General features: G+C 43.0%; 2 protein-coding genes across 5 annotated transcripts in view; one reads left to right on the top strand and one right to left on the bottom strand.

Moving 5' to 3' along the window:
- C7H10orf90 (chromosome 7 C10orf90 homolog) overlaps window positions 1-23,107 on the bottom strand; it is a 232,990-nt gene extending 209,883 nt beyond the window's left edge. The window contains exon 1 of the mRNA XM_073354067.1: window positions 23,020-23,107. The gene's annotated coding sequence lies outside the window, so the exon portion shown is untranslated. The remainder of the gene's footprint in view (window positions 1-23,019) is intronic.
- A 1,682-nt stretch (window positions 23,108-24,789) lies between these two features.
- Window positions 24,790-26,465, top strand: part of DOCK1 (dedicator of cytokinesis 1) — a 550,235-nt gene continuing 548,559 nt past the window's right edge. For all 4 annotated transcript variants that reach the window (XM_073354059.1, XM_073354057.1, XM_073354058.1 and 1 more), the window contains exon 1: window positions 24,790-24,952. In XM_073354059.1, the coding sequence (XP_073210160.1) occupies window positions 24,907-24,952 (46 nt within the window). In that variant the 5' untranslated portion in view covers window positions 24,790-24,906. The remainder of the gene's footprint in view (window positions 24,953-26,465) is intronic.

Below are 26,465 nucleotides of genomic sequence, written 5' to 3'. Positions count from 1 at the left end.
CGGTTTGGACTCCAGAGTAGTTAAAAAAGGCATAAAGCTGCTCTAATTTGAGGAAGCAGTAGCGGCTCCCTTAAGTTGATCCTCCATCCTATAATTGCTGGTATGCAGTCTGCTCTGGCCAAGCTCTCTTCTCCTCTCTTTGTTGCTCTGCTCTCCACAGGAACAGGTGATGTAGAGCCAGTTTCATGTTACTCAAGGGATTCACCTTTGTCACTCAAGGTTATCCCCTTTGTTCCACCAGCCTGGTGCAAATGGCACACAGTGATGTCCAGGGTCTGGCCCTTGGGATGTAAATACTGAGAAGATGTAAGTTGCATGGTACAAGCGTTCAGAAGCATGAGAGTCTGAAATCTACCTAGACACCTAAATGTAGGGTGAGGGAGTAAATCTGGAGTTTGCAGATGGAAAATAAGGTATGGTAAATTTAAATAAGTATGTAGCTAAGGGCACATGGCTATGGCTGATTGAACCTGCATGAAGTGAAGTGTCTAACTACCCCAATATCTGCTTTAACAGTGTCAGAAACAGACAAAGTAGAGTTCCCTGTCCAAATCTATCCTGCCAAGTATAGGTTACTGCTGGATTATAACTTCCCCCAAACTTGGATAAAGTCCTAGTGAGGCAACCATTCAGACCTTTTAGAAGAATACACATCTTTCTAGGGGCCTACAGCCCAGGTTCCATCTTGTACTGGTTACTGCATTTTTTTTTTTGATCCATCATTTCTGCCACATTGAGAGGATTTATTGGGAAATGTTTAGAGCCCTCTATCACCAGATTGCTCCCCTCTGTGGTGCTGTACTCTGAGCAATTAGAATGAACCAGCTTTCATTCCTGCCCATTAACATGTTCCAGTTATCAAGCAGCTGACTTGGGGAATAATTGGCTAGGCAGTCATATTTCTGAAAAGGATCTGTGGCTTACAGTGGATCATCAAGTGAATGAGTCAACAATGTGATGCAGCTGAAAAAAGGCTATCATTCTGGAGTGCGTTAACAGGAGTGTCCTATGTAAGACACAGGAGGTTATTGTCCCACTCTACTTGGCACTGGTGAGGCCCCACCTGGAGTAGTGTGTTCAGTTGTGGGCACCAAGCTTGAGAAAAGATGTAGACAAATTGGAGAGATCCCTGCGTACAGCTACAAAAATGATAAAAGAGTTAGAAAACCTGACTTACAGGGTAAGTTTACAAATATTGGGCATGTTTAGTCCTGAGAAAAGATTGAGTGGAGACCTGATAACAGTCTTCAAATGTGTTAAGGTCTGTTATAGAGAGGATTGTGATTGTTTTCCTTGATTACTGAAGTGCCACTTAATCTGCAGCAAGGGAAATTTAGGTTAGATATAATTAGAAAGTTTTCCACAATAAGGTCAGCTAAGCACTGGAATGGGTTTCACAGATGGAATCCCCATCAGTTTTTAAGTTTTTAAGAACAGGTTAGACAAACACCTGTCAGACATGGGTCCTGCCTCAGCACAATGGGCTGAACTAGATGATCTCTTAAGGTTCCTGCCAGCCCTTCATCTCTATGATTATTTAATTAGTGTTTTCTTGGAGTGAATTGTGAGGAAACAGTGAGACGTGCTTTTACTTCAGAAAAAGCCAAAGGCGTTGAAAAGATGAAAGAGCAGGCAGAAAATCTTATTTAGTGTGGAGATGTGGAAGTCTGAGTCCAATCTTTTTTACAGCAGTGTAAATCAAGAGTAATACCACTGAAATTAAGTTACACCAATTAACACAAGTGCATGCAGGATCAGAATCAGGGTCATGATCTATGGTGCCTACCACTGAATTGAATTAGTTAGAAATTGTAGAAATAATTATAGAACTATAGACAGCATATTTATGAACAAGGCTAGTAATATTTAAAAGAATTTCCAAGACTATCTACTCACTTTGAGTCCTAATCCCTGCCAAGATCACAAGCAATAGATTAATTTAAATTGCTTCCAACTATGTCTCCAAAGCTCCTATTTTTTTATATAATGTTCCCTGTCTTCGGAAGGAAGAGAGAGAGGTTTAAAGTCAGACTGGGATAAGCCTTGAGTAAGTGGGTGGAATTCCCATGAAAGTCTCTTGGCCAAGTTCAGTGGTGATATAAATGATGATGCAAGTTACGTGTTATGTGCAAATTGGTCAGAAAATGTGAAAAGGAACTATAAAAATGGTGCAATTTGGCAGTAGATGGAAGGGTATGGAAGGAAAGGCAAAGAGCAGATGGATGAAAATAAAATATGGGGACCCAACTATCTTCTTTCTGAGTGTGAGGTCTGTGCAAATTATACGGTTTTACCACATTCACACAGTTTTGGACCAACTTTTAGTATACTTGACATGGAGCTGACAGGGCTGTTTCTGTATGCTGAATTTGGCCCAGAGCATGTAAGGTTGGGAAGAGAGTTGTATGTAAAGGATTTGGCTGTATTTGATTTTCTTCCAGTGTGTGAATCTAAATTGAACTAATCTGTTTTCACTTTATTTATGAAGTTCTCTGTTATAATTGATGGTTACAGATACATGTTTAATATGAGGTTGTTGTCCCTAACACAAAATGATTACATCCACTGTCCAAATGGACAACTAGTGCGATGTCATGGAGCTGCACCCACTAATGCCACTGGGGAAGTTAGCCGATGAAAATTTACTTTTCATAATAAGCCTAAAGATAGGGTACACCTTAAAATTCCAAGCAAGATTTGACTTTTGTACACTAACTCAACGTTATTTAATGGAATTCCCATGGAGGATGGGTGGAGTTTTATAGTTCTCCAAGACTGTAGGTACAAACACAGCATAATGCTAAATCCATTCCCACATGTCGCTTTCAAGCTATCGTCTTACAATAAAAAATTCATGTGTATGATAAAACATTAATTTCCCATTTTATATTTGAAAATCCTAGTTCTCTGTGAGTGCACCAAAATCTCCACCCCTCACCCACAAAGTAGTATGCAATACAAAGGGCAGAATATGTCAGTCTTCATTAGCAGTCTTCAGGATCGGTGCTGATACAGCTATCTGTAAACACTAAGTGCAGCCATAAAAGGTAAGTATCAGTGAATGAAAACTATGTTCTGTTTTCATATACTCATTCAGTTGGGAAAAATCACACCTAGATAAATCATGGAAAGTAGGTCTTTTGCAACATCATAATTTCCAGCACTGATAAAGAAGACAATGCATAATTGATTTTAGTTGGATTTTACTGAGTCCCAAAAGTATATTGTTTATACAGAATTACGGTGGGCAGATCTCCCAGTTGCTTCTGAAATGCTGCATCTTTAAGATCTTGAATTTGAGAAAGACAGATAATGAATTTTAAGGAGTGTTTCTTTACAGATTGATGACTGGGAAGTTATGCACTAAACTTATTTTTATCAGGACACCTAAATACACTTATCTTCTAATATTTCACAATTGTAATTTAACTTTGCAAAGGGTTTACCTAATAAACCAAAACTAATTATCAAAATTCTCCAACTTTTATGAACTCTGATAATTCCAATTGCATACTGTGGGAAGTATAATATCAGACCTTTCACTGCAATGCTAGCTGCAATAAAAATGAACTGAAACAGAAAATAATGCTACTTATGTTGTCTTTGTAAGGTGTTACCATTTCAAATACTTTTGTCAGATAACGTGGATTATCTTTAAGAGACAATCCATTAAGAAGTTAAGTCACTTCTATTTCTTGAGGTGACAAGTTCAAGAAACAAGACTTAATAGTTACATGGCTGGTTTTAAGTATCTCCATGAATAAGGAAGATATAGAAAGGATTTTTTTAAAATGGGATCTTAGGGTATGTCTAAATAGCAAAAACCAAAACCAAAAAAACCCCCACCAACAGCAGTGATTCTCAGAGCCAGACTTGGGATGGCAGGACTTGAGCTAAAAATAGCAGTGTAGATGTTTGGTCTCAGGCTGCGGCCCAGGCTCTGAGACCCTTCCTCATCACCAAGTTTCAGAGCCTGGACTCCAGCCTGAGCCTGAAGAGCGAAATTGCTCTTTTAGGTCCACAGTAAAAGCCCAAGTCAGTTGAGTCAGGCTCTGAGGCTCACTGCTGACGGTGTAGATGTGCCGTTAGTTAAACAAATATTGCAAAGTGCTAAGCTTCTTAGGAAAGCTGAGGATGTGCTATCACCCTTTGAACTCAATCCTGCAAAGAGTTAAAGTGAGTGGATTTCTACCAAACTGAAGGAAGCAAGTTTTCATGTTTGGTAATATCAGAGCAATATCATAGATTCCTGGGGTTAAGCAGAGCGTTCTTTCAACATGTTTTTTCCCCTTGTTTTAAAAAGCTAATATTTACCAAGTTTTCCATTTTACAGATTTTGTGCTCAACATGTCACAATACATTTTTCAATAAATTGACCATTTCATTAACTATTTGTTTTGGGGGTGTTTATATTTGTTTCTTATTGTCACTGAAAAAGGAAAAGGTTACTCACCTTTCGTAACTGTTGTTCTTCGAGACGTGTTGCTCATGTCTGTTCCATTGGAGGTCTGTGTGCTTGCCACATGCACGCGTGCTGGAAGTGTTTCCTGCCGTGGTATCCATTGGGGACCGGCTCTGGCACTCTCTGGAGTGGCGTGCATATGAGCCAGAATAAGGGACGCCATCGCCCCACCCCATTCAATTCCCTGTTGCCAGAACTCCAACAGAGGGGAAGAAGAGTGGGTCATGGAATGGACATGAGCAACACATCTCGAAGAACAGCTTAAAAAGGTGAGTAACCATTTTTTCTTCTTCAAGTTGTTTTCTTCTTCAAGCTTGCTCATGTCCATTCCATTGTAGGTGACTCCCAAGAAGTATCTCTGGAGGCAGGTAGGAGTTAATGGACGTGTCGATTGCAACACAGCTCTGCTAAAGCCAGCATCATCTCTGGCCTGCTGGGTGATGGCATAGTGTGTCATGAAGGTATGTACTGATGACCACATCGCGACTCTGCAGATGTCCTGGACTGGGAGCTGAGCCAGGAAGTCAGCCGACAATGCCTGAGCTCTTGTGGAATGAGCTGTCACTATCGGTGAAGGCACACCCTGTGCTATCTCATAGCACGAATGGATGCAGGTGTGGATCCAGGACAAAATCCTCTAGGAGGACACCAGGAGGTGCGTCACCCTGTCAGCCACCACAACGAAGAGTTGAGTAGAGCTGCGGAAGGGCTTCGTGGGCTCCAAGTTGGCACACCTGACATCTAGTGTCTGCAGATGCCTCTCCTTGTTGGAGGTGTGTGGCTTTGGATAGAACACTGGGAGGAAGATATCCTGGTTGACATGGAATCGTGACTACCTTTGGCAGGAAGGCCGGATGGGAACTCAGTTGGACCTTGTCCTTGTAGAACACTGCCTATGGGGGCTCTGATGTCAGGGCTTTAATTTCGGAGACTCGCCTCGCCATGGTAATAGGTACACGGAATGTGACCTTCCACGACAGGTGGGAAAGAGAGCAGGAAGCCAGAGGCTCGAAGGGAAGGCCAAAATTGTCAGACACATAGATAAACATAATTTATTGGGGGAAGAGTCAAAATGTTTTTTGAAAAGGGAAATCATGCCCCACCAATCTACTAGAATTCTTTGAGGGAATCAGCAAGCATGTGGACAAGGGGGATCCGGTGGATACAGTGTATTTAGATTTTCAGAAAGCCTGTGACAAGGTCTCTCACCAGAGGCTCTTAAGCAAAGTAAGCAGTCATGGAATAAGAGGGAAGGTTCTCTCATGGATTGGTAACTGGTTAAAAGATAGGAAACAAAGGGTAGGAATAAGTGGTCAGTTTTCAGAATGGAGAGAGGTAAATAGTGGTGTCTCCCAGGGGTTCGTACTGGGACCAGTCCTATTCAACTTATTCATAAATTATCTGGAAAAAGGGGTTAACAGTGAGATGGCAACATTTGCAGATGATACAAAACTGCTCAAGATAATGAAGTCCCAGGCAGACTGGGAAGAGCTACAAAAGGATCTCTCAAAACTGTGTGACTGGGCAACAAAATGGCAGATGAAATTCAATGTTGATAAATGCAAAGTAATGCACATTGGAAAATATAATCCCAACTATACATATAAAATGATGGGGTCTAAATTAGCTGTTACCAGTCAAGAAAGATCTTAGAGTCATTGTGGATAGTTCTCTGAAAACATCCACTCAATGTGCAGCTGCAGTCAAAAAAGCAAACAGAATGTTGGGAATCATTAAAAAAGGATAGATAATAAGACAAAAAATATCATATTGCCTCTATATAACTCTATTGTATGCCCACATCTTGAATACTGCATGCAGATGTGGTTGCTCCATCTCAAAAAAGATATATTGGACTTGGAAAAGGTTCAGAAAAGGGCAAAGAAAATTATTAGGGGTATGGAATGGCTCCCATATACAGAAAGATTAATAAGACGGATTTTTTAGTTTGGGAAACAGACAATTAAGAGGGGAGACGATAGAAATCGATAAAATCATGACGGTATGGAGAAAGTAAATAACACTTCCTTATTTACTCCTTCTCATAGCACAAGTACTAGGGGCCACCAAATTAAAATTAATAGGCAGCAGGTTTAAAAACAAACAAAAGGAAGTATTTCTTCATACAATGCACAGTGAACCTGTGAAATTCTTTGCCAGAGGATGTTGTGAAGGCCAAGACTAAAAGAGGGTTCAAAAAAGAACTAGATAAATTCATGGAGGATAGGTCCATCAGTGACTATTAGCCAGGATGGGCAGCGATGTTTCTTTAGCCTCTATTTGCCAGAAACTGGGAATGGGCAACAGGGGATGGATCACTTGATGATTACCTGTTCTGTTCACTCCTTCTGGGGAACCTGGCATTGGCCACTGTCAGAGGACAAGATACTGGGGCTTTGATCTGACCCAGTATGGCCGTTCTTATGAGGGCCAGTGAGCCTGGAGAGGACTAAGTTGAGATCCTATTGGTGAATCGGATTCCAAACTGGTGGCAAAAAAGTCTTTCAAGGCCTTCCAGGAACCCGATTGTCATCCCACGCAAGAATAGAGATTTACCCTGGACATGAGGGTGGAAAGCTGTTATGTCTGCCAAGTGTACTTTGATTGATGAAAAGGCAAGGCCCTGGTGCTTTAAGTGAGGCAGGTAATCCAGGATGGATTGTAGAGATGACTGGATTGGAGAAATATTGCTCTCTGATGCCCAGCAGGAGAAGCACTTCCATTTTGCCAGGTAAGCCGCCCTGGTAGAGGGCTTTCTGCTTTCTAGGAGGACCTGCTGGACCTGACTAGAGCAGGCCTGCTCCTCGGGATTCAGCCTCCACACTGTGGAGTGGAGAGAAGCGAGGTTAGGGTGCAGTAATTGTCTGTGTTCCTGAGAGAGCAGGTTTGGGCAGCTGGGAAGCGTCCATGGGCTGCCACCGCTAAGTCCACGAGTGTGCCGAACCAATGCTGGTGCGGCCATGCTGAGGTGATCATAATGACTCAAGCCTTTCCCTCTTGATCTTCAAGAGGACTTCTTTGATCAGTGGGACTTGCAGGAAGGCATACATTAGGTTGCCTGACCATGAGAGGAGGAAGGCATCAGATAGCGAGCTGTTGTTGAGACCCTGCAGAGAGCAGAACAGGTGACATTTTCTGTTCTGTCCGGTGGCAAACAGGTCCACTTGGGGAGCTTCCCACTTGTGGAAGAGCATCCTGATGACCTCCAAATGGAGGGACCACTCATGTGAGAGAAAAAGGACCTGCCGAAGTGATCCACCAGCGTGTTCTGGATGCCAGGGAGGTGCAAGACTTCCAGGTGGATAGCATGCTGGATGCAGAAGTCCCACAGGTGAAGGGCTTCCTGATAAAGAGCTGCTGATCAAGCTTGGCCCTGTCTGTTGACACAGAACATGAAGGCAATGTTGTCTGTCAACACCTGCAGCACACGACCAGACAGATGGTAAAGAAACTCTTTACAAGCCAGGTGGATGGAGTGACAGCTCCTCTCGAGACCATAGCCCCGAGTTCTGACTGTGCACTCCCCGAGGTGCACTCCTCAACTGAGGTCAGACGCATCTCACTCCAGGGACACTGAGTCATGAATTCATAAATGGAACACCTTCCAACACTGGGTCCAGGTGGATCCACCACTGCCTGGAGTTGAGTACCCGTGGCGGGATCATGAGAAATATGTCCAGGTGATGTCTGGCTGGGGACTAGACTGATGCCAGCCACATTTGGAGGGGTCTGAGCTGCAGTCTTGCATGCAGGACAACGTAAATGCATACCAACAAGTGCCCTAATACAGTGCTTCCCAAAGTCAGTCTGCCGCTTGTTCAAGGAAAGCCCCTGGCAGGCTGAGCAGGTTTGTTTACCTGCCGCATCCGCAGATTTGGCCGATCACGGCTCCCACTGGCCATGGTTCACGGCTCCAGGCCAGTGGGAGCTGCGGGAAGTGGCGCGGGCCGAGGGATGTGCTGGTTTCCCTTCCTGCAGCCCCCATTGGCCTGGAGTGGTGAACCGCGGCCAGTGGGAGCTGCGATCAGACAAACCTGCAGATGTGGCAGGTAAACAAACTGGCCCGTTCCACCAGGGGCTTTCCTTGAACAAACGGCGGACTGGCTTTGAGAACCACTGCCCAAATAGCCTGAGGCAGACCTGGGCTGTGGTGAGCAGGCGGGCAGCAACTTGGGCCATCAGATCTGACATTGCACTGTGAACTGGTAGTGGGTGTTCCTATGAATCATAGAAACCTTCTGTGGCCGTGAAATATCGAAATATGAAAGTAAGTGTTTTCAGATGAAGGGCAGCATACCAGTCTCCTGCATCCAGGGAGGGGATGATAGAGGCAAGACAGACCATGAGGCACTTCAACTTCTTGGGATATTTGTAGAGGTTCCGCAGGTCAAGGATGGGGCGTAGACCCCTCCTTGGCCTTCGGAATAAAAAAAAATAGAAGGAATAAAACCCTTTTCCTCTCAAATGCTGTAAAACTTCCTCTACGGCTCCCACCCGCAGGAGGCCTTGCAACTCATGAGCGAGCAGAAGCTCATGAGAAGGGTCCCTGAGAGGAATGGGGTGGGAGGGTGCGAGGGAGGGAGGGGGGGACAGAAAGGAATTGGAGGATATGCCTCCCTACCACAGTGCTGAGCACTCAGTGGTCTGATGTTACTGAAGTCCAAGCCCGGCTTGGGCAATAAACTGTTGGAAAACAAAAGGGGTGTCGGATCTAGGATTCAGGCTGGGAGGGGGTCGGACCTGATTGCACCTGTCTGTCACGCTCATTGGCCACAGATACGACCAGAGAGCTTGGGGCGGTACGGGTATAAAGATTTTCAAAGCCCATGGCCAGGACATAGTATTTCATCTCCGCCCACTTGGAGATGGGAGGCAGGGAGGAGGGAGTTGCCAAAGGCCTTGATTAGCTTTACCACTCCCCCGTGGATGGGTAAGGCCACCTTAGAAGAGGGGGGCCACACTCAAAATGTCAAATAGGGTGCTAGGTGGTTGTGACAACTTCTCGGCCTCTAGCCCCAGGTTTGCTGCCACCCTTTTAAGTACCTCCCAGTAAGCTTTCACCTCATCCTGGGAAACTGCATGGGAAGGCCCTGCTACTGCCTCATAAGGTGAAGAGGATGAGGAGGTGGGCACAGGTGGTCAGTCAACTCCATTTCCCCTGCTGGGGGAGCCTTGGCTGAGGCTGGCTACCCTGAGGCACCCTGCTCCAACTCCTCCTCTCAGTCAGGAGGCAGGTGGGAGACCATCGCTGACCATTTCTCAGATGTCCCAAGACTGACCAGTGCACATGCTCCAACATCTGAGGGACCCCCCAGGGTTCCAGAACTGCCAAGAAGCCAGCTACTGGCCCTGTGGCCAGGTACTTCCTATCAGTGCTAGGGGAAATCCCAATGCCACAGGCAGGTGACCTTGGCCCGCAGGCAATGCGTCCTCGGCCCACAGGCAATGGTCCTCCTCCCTTTCCAAGCCTGAGGAGGAAGAAACTTGTCTCGGGGACCAGGGCAGTACCACAGCCTCCTCCTTGCCAATTCTTCTCTTGGGGACCGGGACCAGGATGGTGGAGCTCAGTGCCTCATCTCTGGTGACAGTGCTTAGCAGATCGGCAATGGTAACCTGGCGATTGATGCCTCGCGCTTTGAGAACAGTGCCGCTCTGTTGACTGGGAGCATGGAGACCTTTGTCTCGACTCTGGAGACCGGTACAGATGATCCAGAGACTGGTGATGGGACTCCAGGGACCGGTATCATGACTCAAGTGATTGATGCTATGAGTCCGGAGAGCAACGCAGATGCTCAGGGGACTGGTGCCTGATCTCTGGGCACTGGTGATATCTGCGCCAGACAGCTGATGATTGATGCTGGCATCCCGGAGAAGGATGCCTAGAGTCTGGGAAGCGGAGCTGGGAACTCTGGCAGGCAAGCTGGCTTGTATCAAAGGGCCGGTGGCACTGCTCTGGAGACCACTGTCGGGATGCCACCTGCCGCGGTGCCCAGATGGGGAGTGCTGGAAGGGCCCCAGGCCGGGTTTGCCTCCAAAACTGGCAACCTCTCTGGTAGGTGTCAGCAGCATGGAAGGGACAATATGTCTTTAGCAGCCTGGAAGGCCTGCAGTGTGGATGGCACTGCCAGGTGCCAGATGCTCCTGCTGCTTCGTGGGGTGGCAGGCAGATCTCAGAGGAGGCTCGATAGCTCTGTGGATGCTGAAGCCTGGCTATAATCCAGAGAGGATGAGCTGCCCCATGCGGGTCTTTGCTCACCTCCACCTTTCTCCTTCCCCTTTATGGGACACAGAGGTCCTCAGAGCGGAGTCCAATCTTGCCGGCTTGGAGGCCGGTGTGAGGGCCAACTCCATAAGGAGCGCTCAAAGCCAAATGTCCTACTCCTTTTTGGTGTGAGGCTTGAAACTTCTACAGATGTGACACTTGTCACTTATGAAGGGTTTCCCCCAAGCACTTCAGACAGCTTTGGTGAGGATCACTGATGGGCACAGGTTTTTTGCAGCGGTCACAAGACTTAAAGGCCGGGGACCAGCCATGCCCCAACCCTGTGCTAAGTCTGATAGGCACTAACAAACTATTTCTACACTTAACACCTGATAGGCACTAACAAACTATTTCTACACTTAACACTAACAGAACTAGGAAGAACTATACAAAAATTACTCTAACAACTATATACAGTAGAAATGTCAAGAACACTGGAAAAAGCTAAAGCTTGCTGAGGCAAGGGTATGTTTCAGCACTGTCACTGGCAGTAAGAAGGAACTGAAACGGGGGGGGCATCAGCGTCCCTTATACCGGCACATATGCACGCCACTCCAGAGGGCGCCAGAGCTGGTCCCCTACAGATACCACTGAGGGAAAAACTTCTGGCACCAGTGCATGTGGTGAGCACACACACCTCCAGTGGAATGGACATGAGCAAGCATTCAAAGAAGAACAATATATCTCACTTGGTGTCATATGGTAATTCTGCTTAATTTGCTGCATATATGATGAATGACCTTCATCACTATTCACAATATCTAGTTAAAATACTAATGAGGCTGATTCAAAGGAGTTGCTCCTGATGTAAATCCAGCAATAATGATATCAAAAGTAGATCTGTCTAAGATGTGCAGTATCTTCCCATCTCATGATGCAACATCATCAGAAGTTTTGTGTTATTTTTGCAGCGTGACTCATTACCAGACATACATAGTAAGAGGAACACAAGATGCAAATTCTATATGGTCTCAGAAGCTTTAGAAACTACGCAATTTTGAAGAAGGAAAGTGAACATTCAACATATGAGGTCCGATTCCCCATCGGGTGTTGATCCTATTCTGAGACACAGTGTAGTGACTTAGTCATATTAGAAAAAGAAAATTAGTGGAAAACTAGTAGGTGCTTCCCTGGTACATCCCACAGAGATTAATTTATGTGGTCACTATGTCAAATGCAGAGTGAATAGCCCTTGTCCAGGCCTGGGTCATAAAGTTATATTTCACCCAGCATGAATGTCATATAATCAAAACAAAGCAAGGTTTGACTGTTGTTGCATTCTACTAGAAACCTACCCAAACTCCTTTCTTGGGACAAAATCCTTCAGTGGGGCCAGGATTTCACCCTCGTTGCTTATTACATTATTTAAATCATTTACTAATCCTTGTAATAGTGTTTGTATCCAATCCATTTTGAAGTCATTTGTCAAGCAAGATTTTGTGAAACACCATGTCAAATGCTTTACTGAAGTGCAGATACTTTACATGCAGTCCATTCCCTTCACCCACTAATTGCATAATTCATTTAAAAAAAACAGTTTTGTCTGGTAGGATTTCTTCTTTATAAATCAATGTAAAATTAGTTTTTTAAGTTAAATAAAATGTTGAGATGTACCCCTTTTGGCCACTTCTGTCAGTTATATGACCTTATAGAGCTATATTTACTGAGGCAGCATGACATTTCAGCACTTAGCTTTTCTCCTACAAGTAAGAAGCATTTTATAATATTTTTACTGGCATGCTTTCCTTGTGCTTCTTTATCATGCAGTTTGTTTTTGTACTTGACAGGATAAGCTGACACTAACAAAACAGCATAATTACATTTTAAAAAATGTTTTAACGTAAATTTAGTATTGCTATAAAGTGCAAATGTTTAATTCTACACCTTATTATAGAAATAAACATAGAATCTGATCTAAAACAGTTGTTTCTGCATGAGTAAACATTTTCCTAAATTAAACATAATTAATACTACACATGTTGGTTACGATTCAAAATTATTTGTCACACACACACTCTCTTCCTAGCAGATGTACATCATTGATTTGGAAGGATTTCTATTAAATGGTACATTCCTATCACCATGTACACATTGCCTTGTTAATTTAATTTATAAATTAGCTTTGCTGAACTGGCAGATGCAGCCCACAAACTGAGTGGGATTGACCCAGGAAAGGGTCAGGGTAGGCTATTCAAAAGATGTGCACTTCTCAAGGGCAGCCTACTCTGACAGGGTTCCAGATGTCATTAGAGCAGCTTTTCTTGGTCGAACCTACCAAAGAAGGTACAGCAGTGATTGACTTTCAAGAGTAAATTCCTGCCCAGTACAGCTGTCTTCAGGTGAAAGTGTGGGAACAGTTTTCACCCCCTGAGCCCACGGGTGTGAATCTGGCCCATTAGTTTACATATATAGTGCCTTCCAATGGCAAAGAATCCCAAGGTGCTGCTTTAAGTTGTGACAGAACCTACCGTATGTATACACAGATAACTACATCTACCACTGTAATGCACATCAGTCTGGATCTGAAACAAAATTCCAGATCCAAATGTCCCTCAGCTCTGGGGATGTTATAAATCCAGACCCAGATTCAAAGGTTAAGTACTGGCACAATGGGCCAAATCAAACCTTTAGAGCCAAACACTTCAGATTTTCCAGAACCACATCTAACTTTTGCAGTTGGAGCTTCTCATTCTGTAACAAGTACCAATTTTCAATATATAAGAAACATAACGGCCATCCTGGGTCAGACCAAAGGTCCATCTAGCCCAGTATCCTGTATTCTGGCAGTGGCCAATGCCAGGTGCCCCAGAGGGAATGAACAGAAGAGGTAATCAAGTGATCCATTCCCTGTTGCTCATTCCCAGCTTCTGGCAAACAGAGGCTAGGGACACCATCCCTGCCCATCCTGGCTAATAGTCACTGATGGACCTATCCTCCATGAACTTATCTAGTTCTTTATTGAACCCTCTTACAGTCTTGGCCTTCACAACATCCTCTGGCAAAGAACAGGTTGACTGTGAATTGTATGAAGAAATACTTCCTTTTGTTTGTTTTAAACCTGCAGCCTATTAATTTTCATTTGGTGACCCCTAGTTCTTGTGTTATGTGAAGAAGTAAATAACACTTATTTACTTTCTCCACACCAGTCATGATTTTATAGATTTCTATCATATCCCGTCTTAGTCATCTCTTTTCCAAGCTGAAAAGTCCCAGTTTTATTAATCTCTCCGCATATGGGAGCCATTCCATACCTCTAATAATTTTTGTTGCCATTTTCTGAACCTTTTCCAAGTCCAATATATCTTTTTTGAGATGGGGCAACCACATCTGCACACAGTATTCAAGATGTGACCATACCATGGATTTATATAGTGGCAATATGATATTTTCTGTCTTATTTTAAACCTGCTGCCTATTAATTTCATTTGGTGACCCCTAGTTCTTGTGTTATGAGAAGGAGTAAATAACACTTTCTTACTTACTTTCTCCACACCAGTCATGACTGTATAGACCTCAATCATATCCCCCCTTAATTGTCTCTTTTCAAACCTGAAAAGTCCCACTCTTACTAATCTCTTCCCATATGGAAGCCTGATTTATAGCAGACATACCTTAACTCTTCAGAATACAGTATTTTAATGTAAATGATAAAACACTTAGACTTCAGTGGGGCCAGGACTTCAATCCAAAACTCTCATTAACCTCAAGATGGTCAGGATTTTACTCTTTGTGTGAGAACCTCTGTGGAACCTCCTGATTTATAAGTGAGAGAGGAGAATTAGATTATTTTCACCCTCTGTTACATCTATGCAATGCCACTGACTTTTCAGGGCAGAATTTGGCCACCTGAGTTTACCCTGAAAGATAAGCAGTAACAAAATTTATGCCAGTGAAAGAATATAATGAAACTGTTTTACAATAAATAAACTGTTTCCTAAGAATAAATTTCCTTTTAAATACTCTTTTTCAGAGCTCATATATCTCTATGATGCAGGAGAATAGAATCAATATTACAGAGAAGCAGAAGTTCTAGTAAGTTATTTTGAACATATCAGTTCATATGTACTTATAATTAGAATTCACAGGAGCACATTCCTGCAATCAAGAGACAGGGATGCACAGCATGAAAAAACATTTAGCACAGAACAGCCTCCATGAATAATTGCCTGTCAATGTGGCTTGTTAAAGAGAAACTACAATTTTACAAGACAATTCTTGTGTCTGCTTGTCTACCCCAAAGACAGATAGGTATAACACACAAATACGTTACCAGCTTTTAGGGGGGAAAAATCTTACTCTGTTGTACTGAAATTTAAATTTGTACAGTATTGAGAGAGCTATCACACAACGATAAACTCGCACACCCAAGTATAGACCTCTCAAATTCTAAAGTTTAATTAATTGTATTATAAAGTGACATTGGCATTGACAAGCAGTGTGGTCAGCAGCTAGAAAGAATTGAGGAGGCAACGGGGCTTTGGAAACCCTCCTATCCTCCATGCACTGACAATCAGAGCTGGCTAGGCATACCCCTCTGTAATACGCTGTACTCCTTTGGCATGTGGATCACTAGGTGCACTCTGTGTGCTGGGGAACTCTGTAAAGCCCTTCAAGGCAGGATGGTCCCTTTCAGCCATAACTGGACCTTCTCATAGCAGGTATTTTGAAGTCACTACAGATCATGAGTAGCCTTGACTCGAGAAGACATTTTAAGAACCATCTTTCTTTCTGATCCAAACTTGACAATCTTCATCTTCTGTCACAATTCCATCTAAGGCATTAATATTCGTTTCAATTCAGTGAGCTCAGCATCTAATCTGTGCTGTATGCAGGGGAATTGAGTTTGGATCATGAACTTGATCTTTTATTCCTAGTCCAGCAGGACATGGCAGCTCTGCAAAGGCAATAAACTCAACCTGCTGAGAAGACTGACTCTAGTTTACTCATCTAGGTAATATTAAATGACAGGCACCAAAGTGAGTGAGAGTCACACCCTCAATGACAAGTAGACAGGTTGCTAAGAAGTGAGGACTGAAAGCAAAGATTATAAAGGGAAAAGGAACGAAGAGAAATCCCTCAAAAAGGGAAATGATGGCACAGATGCACACCAGGCTTAGATGTAAAGCTCAGCACCATGCAACTATTCAATCTTTTTAAAACTGCCTTACCATTTCTTTGTCTTTGCTTTGAAGAGATTGAAAAGGTACATCCATATATTTATAATTTGATAATTTTCCTTTTTAAATTTTTAAGAATATAAGAACAGGAATGAATAAAAACATAATATTATAGAGCGAACATAGCCTATGGCAATTTTTACACCTGGCAATATTTGTAAAAAAGTGAGTTTAGTGCTTATGAAAGGTACGAGACAGAGTGAAGTGCTCAGTTGATTTATGCAGGGTGTCATCCAAAGCATACTGAAGTCAATGATAGTCTTTCCACGGACTTCTGTTTACTTTGGGCCTTGACCCAAAGCACACTGAACAACGGTATGAATTACCCCACAATAAAAATGCCTTAACCTTTTCCTAGAAGGGTCACCACAAATGCTGAAATAGCTGAGCCTTCATGGTTATCCAAGTTCTTGGCCTCTGCCCTCAGACTGTCCAAAACAATACTATTTCTGATGGTGGCTTTTATAATGTGTGCTCTCCACCATGCAATGGACAGAGATCATGACTCCTTTTGCATACAATAGGTCATCATAACAGCCATCAGATAGTAACACCTTAATCAGCCTCAACAAGAAAGCTTCCAGAAACTTCAAATTACCATACTTTCTGCCTGAAAGAAACTAACGGACTGTGCATGCAACATATAGGGTTAGAACTAAAGAACTACAAATATAGACCATACTGAAGGAATGTAGTATTCAAATTTAGTACAGTTAAGTATCAACTCCCCATGATGTTTGAAATAGTTTCCAGGTGAACTTGTGAACATATTACAGAGACTCCTTCATAGTTCAGGAAGCACTTTAAAAATAGCCAAAAGTAAAAAAAACAAAAACAAAGTTACTCAATGACAGAGTTGAAACTATTAAGATCTATTGTTTAAGCAAAGCTACCATTGTTTAAATCCAGAAAGCTGAATAAATGCTGTTTTAGAAAAATCTGGGTTCCTGGACATATCCATAATATATGGCCTTCGTAACAGCCCATGGCCTCACAAATATAATGGTCAGCCAACTCATGCGACAGTAAAAGCGTAAGGAGAACATGTTCTACAGAACTAAGGATAGAATTAGGGAGTTCTTAAAGTCTAACTTTGCCTTTGCTAATGATGTATTCTGTGGCCTTCTGAAAGTCACTTCGGCAAAAGTATTCAAAAAGTGGTCTCTGACTTTGGATTCTTCAGCATTTGGGTGCCTGCCTGTTTTGAAAATGCTGTGTCTCAGCTGTAAATGGAGATGATACTTTTCTCTCTCTTGAAGGAAAGTTAATATTTCTATAGTGCTTTGAGAATGTAAAGTGCTACATAAGTGCAAAGTATTATTAACAGGATAATGCATGTTTTCCTCTTGAGCTTGTCAGTCTCTAACTCATCATTATCTAGCTTGTAATCAGTAATGACTTTACTCGCATACATTATAGTTCAAGTAATCTTTTTTCACCTATTCTCTTTAAATGTTTTTCAGTTTTGATGCTAAAGTTTGAAACATTTAGCTCATTCTTTTTAAAAATATTGAGTCAATTGGAATTTACACAGTAAAACAGATGGTCCTCTGAAAACAAAATACTTGTTTTTACCTGCATGGTACTTCTCTAACTTTTATAAAAAGAAAAGGAGTACTTGTGGCACCTTAGAGTATAACCAATTTATTTGAGCATAAGCTTTCGTGAGCTACAGCTCATCTTCTACACTTTCCACAGTATGCATCCGATGAAGTGAGCTGTAGCTCACGAAAGCTTATGCTCAAATAAATTGGTTAGTCTCTAAGGTGCCACAAGTACTCTTTTTCTTTTTGTGAATACAGACTGACACAGCTGTTACTCTGAAACTTTTATAAAGATTTTTTTGTTCTGCTTGTTCTTGTCTGCGAGTTCCACTCAAACTATGCACATGGGATTTATTATTTGATTTTGAACGAGAATGTCCAATGCTTGTAAATATTTCAACAATAACTTAAAACAGGTAATATTATGTCTCTTAAAATAAGAGAATATAAAATACTATTCTGTTGGCTCATTAATGTTCGTGCAAAGAGAATCAGGTTGCAAATAAAAGACTGACTGTTAAGATGAGTTCCTTTACCTTTTGAGGTATATTATACTAGTAATTTATGTCACTGTTTTGAGCCTAATTGTAGCATCCTTACTCATGTGAGTAGTTTCACTGATTTCAAGTAAAGGTTAAAGTCCACTTGACATGAGTAAGCTTTGAACAATTAAGTTTCCTATGATTTAGAATCCAGAACACTTTATTCACATACTCATTAAACATCTCTGCCTGAAATATTAAGATTACTCCCAGAATTTGGTGAACTATTAACTTGTATCCTTAAGTGTGAGAAGTTGTTAGTGTAATTTTCTATATAGCACAGCTCCCACAATCCTGCCCAATTCAACTTTTTTCCACCACAAGTTGACATTAAGGTAAATACACTTTCCACTTAACATTCCATTCCTAGATAAAATTATTAAGGATTTAAAAAGTGGCCTGCCATTCTGATAACACTTATTGACAAAGTTAACATCATTAAGGTGACAGTTCTTTCCAAAATTAACTACTTTTTGTCACTACCCCAGTTAGTCTACATAATAATAAAAATCTCCAATATAATCCCTTTTATGGAGCAAAAAAAAAAAAAAAATCCCCACATATATCTGTAACAGGGCCTGGCTCTGCTCCTGGCTTCTCCCCTACAGAAGCTACAGCAACCCCACCAGGTATGTAGTTACTGACCTTTCATTCAAGTTCCCTCCACCAATATCACTACAGTCCCTGTGCAACTGTCTATTTACAATATCTACAGTGCTTTTAGCCCTCTCCTCAGGACCTGACAGGACCAGAGGTCTCTCTTCTCTAAAGCCTCTATGTGATTAGGCTCAGCTAGCCCTATTCAGTTTTTTCTTTTTCTTCCTTTCTTTCTCCTAGCCCTTCCTTCCTGTGCCTCTTTATCAGGCTTGGGTGGGTGGGCTATTTGGCTCTTTATCTCATCCAGTCCACCAGCCTGATTAGATAACTACCCCAATCAGCTTCTCCTGGGGAACTACTTAGCAGTGCAGGATCACCTGTTCACCCCCTGCACAGCTATACCAGACCTTACACCTCTGACCTTGGAAGGTGAACCATCCTGCTGGACCTGGCTATTGCTTGGATCACTCCCTGCACTCTGTTACAATACCCTAAAAAGGTAATGAGAGGTGTGCAGCTGAGAGGGGGCATGGCCCTTCATAATTTTCTACTTTACTTTCTTATAGCACAACTGCAACATCTCACATCCTGGCATGCTCAAGTGTACACCTCTTCCACAAGTAGAAACAGAGAGACTCTCACTGATTGTCTGCCATTAAATAACACTATCAAAGTCCAGTGGAAAAACCTGTATCCTAGAACACATGAGAAGACACTAGAGTCGTGTAATCTGGGCTATGGCTCTGGTGCACACACTCTTCCAAAGACCCCTCCATTTGGAAGCTCTTACAGAAACCCTAATTACTAGTTTCAGAGTAACAGCCGTGTTAGTCTGTATTCGCAAAAAGAAAAGGAGTACTTGTGGCACCTTAGAGACTAACCAATTTATTTGAGCATGAGCTTTCGTGAGCTACAGCTCACTTCATCGGATGCATACCGTGGAAACTGCAGCAGACATTATATACACACAGAGATCATGAAACAATACCTCCTCCCACCCCACTGTCCTGCTGGTAATAGCTTATCTAAAGTGATCATCAAGTTGGGCCATTTCCAGCACAAATCCAGCAGGAGAGTGAGTTTGTGTGTGGGGGGGTAGAGGGTGAGAAAACCTGGATTTGTGCTGGAAATGGCCCAACTTGATGATCACTTTAGATAAGCTATTACCAGCAGGACAGTGGGGTGGGAGGAGGTATTGTTTCATGATCTCTGTATGTATATAATGTCTGCTGCAGTTTCCACGGTATGCATCCGATGAAGTGAGCTGTAGCTCACGAAAGCTCATGCTCAAATAAATTGGTTAGTCTCTAAGGTGCCACAAGTACTCCTTTTCTTTTTGCGAATACAGACTAACACGGCTGTTACTCTGAAACCTGTTGGAGTGATGTTTTATATTACTGCTAGAGAGTTGACCCTTAATTTACGTGGTGCATTTACACAGAACCTGCAGATCCAAACAGCTGATGCAGTGATATTATAAAATTTGCAGACATTGTTTGTTATTGATTCCCTGATTTGAGTTTTATTTTTTAACTCATTTTAATTTCACTTTTTAAAGATAATTTTTAATTTTGCATATGATGTGCTGTTTAGCAGTGGGATGGAGCTTTAGATTGGTAAGTAATGTACACCATATACGCAGTATGTAGAAACATGTTATGTACATGTATGGAAAATCTGTCAACTAGAACATTTCAAACTTTGATGGAAAATTATTGTTTTTCTTCCCAAGAACACATAATATTATTTGACTACTGAAAAAAAATAACAGTTTTCATACTTTCAGTCTCATAGTCTTGTCACACTACATACTTTTCCCTTGTTGTAGAAAGTACCAGAGGAATATTTGTGCACTATGAATCAGCAGGAATCTTATTTGCTGGCTATCATAGTTTAAACTGGGTTTTTCCTGTTTTTTACAGGCTTTCACTAAAATGAAAGTTTTGAAAGTACTCAATGCAATATAGACCTCACTTGAAGTTAACAGGGCTCAATATATGTGTATGGGTTCACCTGTGCTGATCCTGTTGTAGGATTTGGATCATAATTAGTACTTGATTTTATTAATCCTCATGTGAGTCTATAAAATATATATTTTTTAATTATGTGAATTTTGTGTTTACAGAGGTAAAGAATGGACAGTTTTAGCTGTATAACTAGACAATGAACCAGATCCTGCTCTCAGTGAAGATAAAGATAATTTTGACACTGGCTTCAATAGAACAAGGATTTAGTTTACTGTGCAGGTAGGAGTTGCACAAGCGTCCTTCGTTTTTCCAGTTCTCTTGAATTCTGATTCCTCCTATTTTAGGCCTAAATTCTGCCTCTGATAGGTATCTGCAGTTAGTCAATACATACATACATACATATACATATGCCAATTAAGTTGTATGTGCCAGTCTGAAGGCATAATCTGGCCCTTACTTGCCACCTGAACAAACACTGCCAATGCTGCTGTCATCATGTAGACAGCTGTGCAGTTATAGCCTGATTTGAGGCCACCAAATTTAATTTCAGATTTGAACATGGGACCCGAGATGTGAAACAATAGTGCATACAAAAAGGCTAGACCACCAAACCACAGTTAACTAAACTTCATCTAAGGGCACTATTCTGTGCTCCACATTCATTCCTTATGCCTTTAGTGACTTCAGTGGAGTAGCTCCTGATTTACCCCAGGATAAGAGAGAAGCAAATCGGATCCCAGACTAGCATTTATTCTGTAAATGCTAGAAAAGACTACTACATCAGTAGTTTTGAAGATCTGTGAGCCAACATGTGACAGTGGCTTCAGATGCCAACCTCTTCTGGAGCTTCCCCTCACAAATAGAGAAGCACCAGAGGAACTGTATAGACTGTATAGCATTGCAAAATATTTATCCATAGACATAAATACTTGTGCTACATTTCTGTTTTATTTGTTCTTTCATTTGCATGGAAAAACAAAGATAAGAAGCAGTAAATGGAACAAGAACACTTGTTTCAATATTTCAGTTTGATTTCATTCATCTTACTAAATATAAACTCTTTAAATCAAAGTTACACAATACTGCAGGATAAAGATAATGAGCCGAGACTGCTGTTGAAACACTTTTGATCTCCTCACCCCACGGAATAATGCCTAAGGGTACAGTGGTTCAACACATTGCAATGGCCTTTGAATTCTAAAGGCTTGCTTTAGTTAAAAGAGCAATGAGATTCAGGGTCTCAGTCTAGTCCTTGGCAGACAATGTTCTAGGTGGTGGAATCTATATTATGGTGCAGCATACCTCTGAATTGGGAAACAAAACACAAAGAAGGTGGGAGGGAGGGTGTATGGAAAGACTAGGTAGGAATGGGTTGCTGTGTGGATCAGATACTGGAACAATGCCCCAACAATAGGCAATAATGCTTCAGGAGGTGGCTCAACACAAAATGCACTGAATGTAAAGATTTTTTCCTGACCCCTGCAAGGGATTAGTTTTCACCCTAAAAATACTAGGTTTAATTATCCTTAGTGTAGTTTTATGATTATGATTATTATTATTATTAGTAGTAGTATTATCATAGCCCCTAGGAGCTGGACTCTGTTGTGCTAGGTACTGTACAAACACAGAACAAAAAGATGGTCCCTGTCTCCAGGATATAATCTATGTATAGGACAAGAGACAACAGGTGAATACAGAGGGATAGACAGGGGAGTACAAGGAAGTAATGAGGCAGGACTGGTCAGCATGAGAAGAAGTGGCATCAGCGCACAAAGGTCCTACGGTTGTCAGTTTTTTTTGTAGCAGAATATAGCTGCTCAGATTTTCCATAGCTATTTTGCCCCTCCCCTCTCTATTTCTTTCCAAATTTTATCCGTTTAACTTTCTCCACTACTTTTCCCCCATTTTCTTCTTAATAAAGCAAAACAATAAGAACGTTTTGCTTTACTTCAAAAGATATACTGCCTTTCAGGTTTTTTGAGGGAACTAGGACTTGGGGAAGAAGGTGGAGAAGGTCAGCTCCTTTGTTCACCTGTCCCCCTCATAACTGAAACACCCCACACATGGAATAGCCGCTAGACATACTCTAATTTTGAGAGAATCCCCAGAACTTTGGGTTTGGGAGTGATAATCTCCAGTCTTTATAGTCATAGAATAGATCCATACAGAGAGATAACTCCAGGGAAACTCTCACAGACAGCCTGCTGGCAAAGACATTGCCAGTCTCAGATACTAGACTATCTTCTTATCACCTCTTTTCTCTGTGAAGAAAAGAGAAAGATGAACTTAGGGCCAGGAGAAACAGGATAGCAGTTGCTTTGGAGGACGCTATGGCAGAGGAAAATTGGTTTTTGGAGGGAAAAGAGATGAATTTTAGTTGCTTTGAATAGAGAATGAGAGGCAAACAGGTTGGTTGCTTGTAGGAATAACATAGGAATAGGGTGTAGGCTCATTGTCTACTCACCCACCTTGTCTCAGGGGAACGAGGGTATGTCTACACTGCAACTGGGAGCAAGCCTCCCAAGCTGCATAGACAGACTCAGGTTAGCTTGGCTCAAACCAGCACACTAAAAATAGCAGTGTAGATGTTGCAGCTTGAGCAGCAGCTCTGGATCTCAAGCCCACCTGAACCTGTGGGTCTGAGATCAGGTGGCTAGCCTGAGCTGCCACCTGAACTGCAATTCTACACTGCTATTTTTAGTGTATTAGCTTGAGCTGAGCAAGCACAAGTCTGTCTCACTCCCAGCTGCAGTGCCTTAAAAGGGCTCAGTTTCTCTGGCGATGGGACAGACGGAGGTAGCTTGATTTCCTAGGAAGGACAAATATGACAAGTTATTTACCAAACTCTAAAATAGAGAAGTCTAGCCATTCTTACTGCACCAAAAGCAGTTTGGACCCCAACACATTCTGGAGCATGAGTACTGTAAAAAAACAGATCCCACATAAGTAGAAATGAAAAAAACCTGTCTCCTAGAATGCTTAAATAGAGACGAAATCTAGCTTTTCCAGCTGCACCAAAACATTTTGGTGCCTGAGCAAACCAAAAACCAAGATCCATCCAGTGTTCATCCCTCATCACCCAAATGACATGACACCAATAGGGAACCAGTGTGACTGCTTTTGCTCACCATACATTTCTGAATCCTGTTGCATCCTTGTGCACAAGCACACTCCTTCATCTTTGTGACACATGTACACAAGGATACATCAGCGCCCAGAATTATTTAGTGCAGCAGGAGTGGCCATACTTATTCTCTATCCATGCCATAGAATATGAAGGGCTAAGACCAAGAATTGATCCATGTGTCGGATCTGGAATTCATAGATTCCAAAGCCAGAAGGGTCCACTATGATCATCTAGTCTGACCTCCTATATAAACCACGGGCTGGAGAAGTTCTCCAAAATAATTCCTGTTTGTGGCTCTCATGCACTTGGATATGCCAGGGTCCAGAATGTATTGGTGTAACAGGAGCAGCTAGACTTGTTCTTTATTTAGGCTTATAATTTGGGGGATTCAGGCCAAAATTTGTCTGGAACCAGCATACACCTGTGGTGAGCTTATGCGGTGCTCATCCTCCAAGCGAAATGGGAACTCAGATTTTTTTTTTTGTTGGTACAGTAGCTAGGCTTGTTCCGTTTCTGATGGTACTAATGGGGGGGAGAGGGCAAAAATTGGAAAGATTGAGGTAGATCTGGTTTCTCTTTTTTCTGGTTTCTTGGTGACAGTGTTGTTTGGGCAGAGGCAGCAAATTGGTTTCTTGGAGCAGGGGCAGGCAGGCTGGTTGTCTGAAAACAGATTGCTTTGGTTTTGGGCAGGGGCATCAATGCAGGGCTGGTTTCTTGGGGGAGGCTGGTTTGGGCCAGGGCAGCAGTGGGAGGCTGGTTTCTTGGGGCAGGGGCAGCAGTGGGAAGCTGGTTTCTTGGGGCAGGGGCAGCAGTGGGAAGCTGGTTTTTAGGGCAGACTGGTTGGGGCTGGGGCAGCAGTGGGAGGCTGGTTTCTTGGGGCAGGGGCAGCAGTGGGAGGCTGGTTTCTTGGGGCAGGGGCAGGCTGGTTTGTGGTGGCCTGGGCGATCGCGCTGCCAGGCCCTTGGGGAGCCGCTCTCACCCTTGCCGGGGCAATCTCCGCGGCCGCCTAGCAGGCAGTGGCTGCTCCAGCCGGGCTTGCAGGGGGCTGGGACTCCCAGTGCTGACTCCGCCCGCACCACATGACTTCTCCATCCGCAGGAGCAAACTTTTCCCGTCCCGCGGCTGGAAAATGGCGGCTTAGGAGCAGAGTCCCCGCATCCCATCCCGGTTCGGCGGCTGCCGTCGCGGCTCCCCAGCGCCTGAGTGGCTGAGAGCCTCCCCCAGCGCCATGACTCGCTGGGTGCCCACCAAGAGGGAGGAGAAATACGGCGTGGGTGAGGCCCTCTCCTCCGCTCCCCCGGGGTCCCGCTTGTTGCGCTTTATTTGCGAGGCTCAAACTTTGCACAAGTTTGTTCCTTTCCTGGGAAAGCCCGGAGTCGGCGCCGCCTCCACCCCGCACAACTCCTCTGCTGGAGCATTTCCTGCTCCCGGCCTCTCCCCGCGGGCTGCAGCCTTTTCTCCCTTTATTTCCTTGCCGGGGGCTTATTGTCCGCATTGGCGCCGGGGCGAGCTCTGCCGGTGGGATTGCCCTGCGCCGGAGCTCGTGGCTGCTTCAGCCCTTGGCACTAAACCGGCAGGAGGTGGCGGGCGGGCGCGCCTATTCCCTCGGCAAAGGCCTGGCGTGGCGGGGGTGGGAATGGGGAGCCGCCGCCGCCTCTCTGAAACTCACATTGGAAACCGCATTTTCTCCTCGGGATTGGCTTGCACTGCCGTGCTGGCAAGTTGCTGGCTGGGCATTATTACCACCCTCCTTAAAAAAATCTGTAAAGTTCTGTCCCTCCACGGGACAAGCCTGGTTTTGATTGTGTCGTCTTTGACCTAGGATGAGCCTCTCTGTAGCCGATTCTCGTTCACTGAGTCAATTTTTCCTTTATTTAGGCAGCCTAGTTGCAGCGGGTTTTGACTCCTGCACTGTGAGTGCAGGTGTTGTTATCGGTGTATTATGGGTTTGTTACCCCCTTTGGATTTGCTGCTTTGAATTTCTTAAATGCTTGGTTGGGAAACCTGGGAGAGGGTATATTTCAGTGGTCACGGCAAACAAGGCTGTTAGGGGTTATTGCCCTGTCACTTTTTTTTTGGCTCCATTTTAGATGGGACACAATTGTTACACAGTTTATTTCAGATTTATTAAAATAGCTCTCTACTGCTCATAGCTGAATAAAATGTAAAATTCCAGAACTGATTCCAGACATTTTAGAGGGTGTTTACTTGACTCAGTTCCTCTCCCTTGGGAGACTATTCATGAATATTCAGTAAGTGAATTGTAGTGCCTACCCTGCACAAATGAACGTTTTGACAACACTGAGCGCTGGCTAACTTTGCTGTTACACATAAAGAGAAGCAAGGTTCGGGGTTAGAGGGAGAAAAGGGCACCCTATTCTGCAGAAAACACTTTTAGATATTTCTCAATTTCTATCTTCACTTCTTCTGTCTCTCTTAAATGAGAGAGGAACTACAGCTGGCTTTTAATTAAAAAGTCTCCATAATAAAGTCAGTGTCTTGGCAGAATGTTTAGATGACCAGAAACTTCCTGAATTTCAAGGTGGACCATTTAATCAAAAACATTTGCTATGAGTAGAAGGGAGCAGACTATATCTTACCTGCATACGTAAGAGTGTTTCTCATGAGGAAGGAAATATAAAATATGGTATTCCATTTGGAAATGTTAATGTGAGAGCCATTTTTTTCAATTTGTTGATTCTCTTAGCAATATTGCTTGCAAATATGAAAATGAATTTTATTTCATCTGGTTCAGTGCCTAAACCTTTTTTTTTTTTTTTTACTTGA

The sequence above is a fragment of the Lepidochelys kempii genome, chromosome 7 (assembly GCF_965140265.1).
Source record: "Lepidochelys kempii isolate rLepKem1 chromosome 7, rLepKem1.hap2, whole genome shotgun sequence".
NCBI lineage: Eukaryota > Metazoa > Chordata > Testudines > Cheloniidae > Lepidochelys > Lepidochelys kempii.
This window is presented reverse-complemented; position numbering and strand designations above follow the sequence as displayed.